This window comes from Trichomycterus rosablanca, chromosome 6 (genome assembly GCF_030014385.1).
Source record: "Trichomycterus rosablanca isolate fTriRos1 chromosome 6, fTriRos1.hap1, whole genome shotgun sequence".
Classification (NCBI taxonomy): domain Eukaryota; kingdom Metazoa; phylum Chordata; class Actinopteri; order Siluriformes; family Trichomycteridae; genus Trichomycterus; species Trichomycterus rosablanca.
In genome coordinates this window covers 29,589,541-29,595,540 of record NC_085993.1, presented here as the reverse complement: position 1 = coordinate 29,595,540, position 6,000 = coordinate 29,589,541, and the positions used below count along the sequence as shown (strand labels likewise).

The window sequence follows — 6,000 nt, the reverse complement described above, 5'->3', positions numbered from 1 at the left end:
TACAAAATACAATTGGTTGGTCAGTAAAACATTGGAAATCTGTGGAAAAAGCTGTGTAACAAAAAAGCACTAAATAATACAAAGTCTTTAACTATTCATCTGATTAACTCTGAGCATTTCTAAAATTAGGAAAGAGTATGGCACCATTCACACTTAGCCTTAGATTAGTCCACCGTCTTAGCCTGGATGATCGAGCCAGGAGGCCAATGGCAAATCAGAAGGGAGTACAAGTATTTATGGCTGGGATTGGTTTATCTGTTTTACAAGCTTTACATTGGACTGTATGGCTGGGTGGCAAAATATAAGCTCTTCTGAAAAAGTGCCCAACTGTAGCAGGTATCAAATCAAATACTAAATGTGCTTACAGTTACAAATGAGAGTCAAGTTGATCAGTAAGAACATTTTTGTTTTACTTTTTTAAGATATTTTTATTAGGGTTTGATTTCAGGCTGTAAAAAGTGACAAGACTCAAGTCATAGACTCACAGACAAATTAATAGACTCATGATTTAGACTCATCAGATTTGCTTATCAGTGGGGCAGTTGAAATATATAATTGTAATGTAATATAATCATTAACTATAGATTGAAAATATCTATACTGTTTTACTTGTATGTTATCACAATCTAGGTTGAGGGGCTACAGAGATTTACATTTCAGTAGCATTCCTTTACAGGCACTGGCAGGTTTTTAGCAGGAATGTCATCCTGAGGGCTAGACTTTTATCAAATTAGCCTAGTCCACTTCATCTTTCACAGTTACAGCTAAGCTTAAAGACAAATAGCCATGAAGTTCTACGGCCTCTGTATACATGCTCTACTCTTTACCATCTTTCTTATCCTCTGCCACCCCTCAGGTAAGTCCATAAGTCTGCTTTTCTTAAATCATTTCTTGGTAAGGCTATTTTCTATTGTTCAAAAACAAAACTAAATACCAGAATGTTGTACAAAAACCTACTGGAATATAATGTGCACATCCGAGGTTGTCAGGCTGAGTAGAGCATTTAAATACTGGTTTCTTTCAATGTCTATACCCCCTCCACCCCAAATATTGGGTGAGCATACAAACACAGGTCATATTGTATAGGTCATTTTGTTTTGCAGACTTCTGTGTTAAACCTCTGGCTGCACAATGTTTTTCATGCCAGTTGCAATAATTCAGGATCATATAAATGATTAAAGAATTATGGTACACGATATGGCCAGAAGTATACAGTCACAGTTAACCGCTAATTATTGACTTTAGGCCTTTTAGTCACACTTGTATACTGCAAATACATTAATAAACAAATTGTATGCTTTCAATGTCCCGCTAATCATTAGGAAACGTCTAGAATTATCAAGAATGAAAAGCTTTCCCAGAATGTTGGAAGCTTTTCTAGATGCAGTGGGGTAAAGGAAGAGGTGGAAGTGGGTGTTGGAAAAGGAATGTCCTGTAAACTCATGGCCATGTGTCCACATACTCTCGGCTACATAGGTATTCTGTTGTTTGATGCTAAAATATCAGTTTACTTAACTCTTACTAAAGCTTGTGCACATTTTAACAATTGTATGCATATTTTAACAATAGTGGTAAATCATATAGGTTCAAAACAACACCCTCTGTACTGAAAAGTCAGTTTTTTGTAATCCTGGGCTATTCTAGCTATGGTATAAAATGTAATATCTACTGTATATTCCACCATTCATTTACTTTTAAGACAAAAAGTATTGTAGGTGCTTGAGTGGCTCAGCAGTATATTAAGCTAGCCCACTACTGCTGATCCAGATTCAAACCTCTGCTGTGCTGTTGCTCAGTTCAGAGACACAGACATGATTGAATATACACCGATGAGGTATGACATTATGACCACTGAGAGGTGAAGTGAATAACACTGATTATCTCTTCATCACGGCACCTGTTAGTGGGTGGGATATATTAGGCTGCAAGTGAACATTTTATCCTCAAAGTTGATGTGTTAGAAGCAGGAAAAATGGGCAATGGGATTTGAGCGAGTTTGACAAGGGCAAAATTGTGATGGCTAGATGACTGGGTCAGAGCATCTCCAAAACTGCAGCTCCTGTGGGGTGTTCCCTGTCTGCAGTGGTCAGTATCTATCAAAAGTGGTCCAAGAAAGGAACAGTGGTAAACCTATGACAGGGTCATGGGTGGCCAAGGCTCATTGATGCACGTGGGGAGTAAAAGCTGGCCCGTGTGGTCCGATCCAACAGTTGAGCTACTGTAGCTCAAATTGCTGAAGAAGTTAATGCTGGTTCTGATAGAAAGGTGTCAGACTTCATGCCTCGACAGTTAAAAAAAAAAGGGGATCAACACAATATTAGGAAGGTGGTAATAATGTTATGCCTAATCGGTACAGTAAATGTGAGTGAGAGTACTATGTAAAAAGTAATTTATTGTTTTTGCGAGTTTTAGGAGGATCTGGTGAAAGCACACTGAGCAAGATACTCAAGAAAAGAGATGGTAGGTTATTTATTGATTTTAATTAATCCAGCCACTTGTATGCATACAAACACTCATGTCTGTTATGTAATGGCCTGAATTACGAGCTCGCAGTTGTAATGCTGATGTACACACGACCCCTCCTCCCCCCAACAGCAGCAGTTGAGAGCAAGCCCGCAGCCGAGCTGATGCTCTCTCAGATGAAAGCAAAGGAATTTCTCTCAGCTCCCCAGAGGCCCAGGAGGAACCTGTGGGACCGCAGTCGTCCAGATGTGCAGCAGTGGATCCAGCAGTTCATGCATATGGGCTATGATGAGGCAGTGAGTCAAATGCACTGTGCTTTACGTATTAATAGCATAAGTATAAATAAATGGCTAAACAATTTGTGAGCAACTTTGACGTGTTTATTAAACTTCTTATATTGAGATTCTTATATAAAGTCAAGTGCATTCATGTTTGTTTCTGTATTTATTACAATGGACCAAAGGATTTTCTATGGATAAAAAAGAGCTGTCCTTATCCTGTCCTTGTCCTAATCTAATCTTATCAAATTACCTGACTGTATTTTACCTCTACTGCTGCAAACCTCCACTTTGGTTGCCCACTCTGACACGTGCAGTGGTCAAACGCTTCTTTTCACAGAATAGAACATCTTTGTCATTTATACATATACAGGGGTTGGACAAAATAACTGAAACACCTGGTTTTAGACCACAATAATTTATTAGTATGGTGTAGGGCCTCCTTTTGCGGCCAATACAGCGTCAATTCGTCTTGGAAATGACGCTTCTTCAGCCATTCTTCTTGCAGGATAGTGGCCAGGTCACTACGTGATGCTGGTGGAGGAAAAAGTTTCCTGACTCGCTTCTCCAAAACACCCCAAAGTGGCTCAATAATATTTAGATCTGGTGACTGTGCAGGCCATGGGAGATGTTCAACTTCACTTTCATGTTCATCAAACCAATGTTTCACCAGTCTTGCTGTGTGTATTGGTGCATTGTCATCCTGATACACGGCACCGCCATTGGATGCACATGGTCCTCCAGAATGGTTCGGTAGTCCTTGGCAGTGACGCGCCCATCTAGCACAAGTATTGGGCCAAGGGAATGCCATGATATGGCAGCCCAAACCATCACTGATCCACCCCCCATGCTTCACTCTGGGCATGCAACAGTCTGGGTGGTACGCTTCTTTGGGGCTTCTCCACACCGTAACTCTCCCGGATGTGGGGAAAACAGTAAAGGTGGACTCATCGGAGAACAATACATGTTTCACATTGTCCACAGCCCAAGATTTGCGCTCCTTGCACCATTGAAACCGACGTTTGGCATTGGCACGAGTGACCAAAGGTTTGGCTATAGCAGCCCGGCCGTGTATATTGACCCTGTGGAGCTCCCGACGGACAGTTCTGGTGGAAACAGGAGAGTTGAGGTGCACATTTAATTCTGCCGTGATTTGGGCAGCCGTGGTTTTATGTTTTTTGGATACAATCCGGGTTAGCACCCGAACATCCCTTTCAGACAGCTTCCTCTTGCGTCCACACTTAATCCTGTTGGATGTGGTTTGTCCTTCTTGGTGGTATGCTGACATTACCCTGGATACCGTGGCTCTTGATACATCACAAAGACTTGCTGTCTTGGTCACAGATGCGCCAGCAAGCCGTGCACCAACAATTTGTCCTCTTTTGAACTCTGGTATGTCACCCATAATGTTGTGTGCATTGCAATATTTTGAGCAAAACTGTGCTAACCCTGCTAATTGAACCTTCACACTCTGCTCTTACTGGTGCAATGTGCAATTAATGAAGATTGGCCACCAGACTGGTCCAATTTAGCCATGAATCCTCCCACACTAAAATGACAGGTGTTTCAGTTATTTTGTCCAACCCCTGTACATATATAAGTACATATACATATATACACTGATCAACCATAACATTAAAACCACCTCCTTGTTTCTACAATCACTGTCCATTTTATCAGCTCCACTTACTGTAGTCCATCTGTTTCTCTACATACTTTTTTTTACCCTCCTTCCACCATGTTCTTCGATGGTCAGGACCCCCACAGGACCACCACAGAGTAAGTATTATTTAGATGGTGTATGATTCACAGCACTGCAGTGACAATGACATGGTGGTGGTGCGTTAGTGTGTGTTGTGCTGGTATGAGTGGATTAGATACAGCAGTGCTGCTGGAGTTTTTAAATACTGTGTCCACTCACTGTCCACTCTATTAGACACTCCTACCTAGTTGGTCCACCTTGTAGATGTAAAGTCAGAGACAATCACTCATCTATTGCATCTATTGCACCCAAATAATACCTTCTCTGTAGTGGTCCTGTGAGAGTCCTGACCATTAAAGAACAGCATGAAGGGGGCTAACTACAAAATGATTCTATATGGTAGGTGGAGCTGATAAAATGGACAGTGAGTGAAAAACAAGGAGGTGGTTTTAATGTTATGGCTGATCGGTGTAAGTACATATACATTTAAAAGTGTACAGTACAACAAAATTCTTTTCTTTCGCATATATCAGCTCATTTGGAAGCTGGCGTCAGAGAGCAGGTTAGCCATTGTAGACAAGAGGGTTAAAGGCCTCGCTCAAGGGCCCAACAGTGTATGCATGGCAGAGCCAGGATTCGAACTCTCAACCTTTCGATGAATTGCCCAAAACTCTACCCTCTAGTCTACCACTGTCCTAAATCTGTATTGTGCACAGACAGCCAGCAGAGGTCATGATTGAGGTCATAATCCTCTGGACAAGCCAATTATTGTCTGTATAGGCGCCCAGCTGGATGAAATGGAAGGTGAACTCAAAAGTTCAAAATGTCATCACTGGTGGGCTAGCATGTTTTACTGCAGTTTTCAGGCCACCCCTGTTTTCAGGCCATCTGTACATTTCATTAGCATAGTCAAGGTTTTTTTAAATCATTCTTTGGATAACAAAATAAATGCCTCACTGTAGCCAGTTAACCACATGTTCTCCTGTATCTTCTTGTACTTTGTACATGCAGAGGCTTGAGACAGACCTTGCTTACTGGATGGACCATGCAAGAGCAAACGATCAGGGTCAGCAGCATCATTATGACGAGAATGCTGCAATGGGATCGCGGGATGCCACAGCTTTCAGACATGGTGCCAATGTCAATTATGATTACTATTAAGTTAGTATTCAGATTGTTGAATGAGTGGATAATAGATATGGCAAATAAACTTGTATTTTCTTCTGTGGTAAATGACCATGTATATTAGCTGGATATTTACCTCCCCCTCTCAGGTTATTGAACAAACAAATAAAATCATTTTACTTCCCTGGTGTCCTATAAATAAGTCTCTAAATCTTTTGTACATGGAATTAACAACAGCTGTGTACCTGAACACACACAAACACTCTCAATCTAAAAATTATGAATAAAGATTTCTGTTCAAGCATTGTCCAAGCATGTTCAAGTATTAGAATATATAATAAAATAATACAAGTGCCTCCATAATCATTGGCTCCCTTGGTAGGGAGTAAAAGAGCTTATAAGAAATTTACCTTTTTGTTAATTAGCTTAATC

The 6,000-nt window shown here is 40.8% G+C and overlaps 1 protein-coding gene across 1 annotated transcript; it reads left to right on the top strand.

Moving 5' to 3' along the window:
* Positions 1-786: 786 nt before the first annotated feature.
* Positions 787-5,604, top strand: ecrg4b (ECRG4 augurin precursor b). The gene is made up of 4 exons (XM_062996807.1): positions 787-856; positions 2,413-2,460; positions 2,602-2,759; positions 5,455-5,604. The coding sequence occupies exons 1-4, from the start codon at positions 787-789 to the stop codon at positions 5,602-5,604; spliced, it is 426 nt and encodes a 141-aa protein (XP_062852877.1).
* The last annotated feature ends 396 nt before the right edge of the window (positions 5,605-6,000 follow it).

What these genes read in the sequence shown, in the direction of transcription:
- ecrg4b (XM_062996807.1), top strand. Translation starts at nt 787, where the DNA reads ATGAAGTTCTACGGCCTCTGTATACATGCTCTACTCTTTACCATCTTT. An exon ending in GATACTCAAGAAAAGAGATG is followed by an intron (nt 2,461 to 2,601) that starts GTAGGTTATTTA and finishes CAACAGCAGCAG; the next exon opens with TTGAGAGCAAGCCCGCAGCC. An exon ending in ATATGGGCTATGATGAGGCA is followed by an intron (nt 2,760 to 5,454) that starts GTGAGTCAAATG and finishes TTGTACATGCAG; the next exon opens with AGGCTTGAGACAGACCTTGC.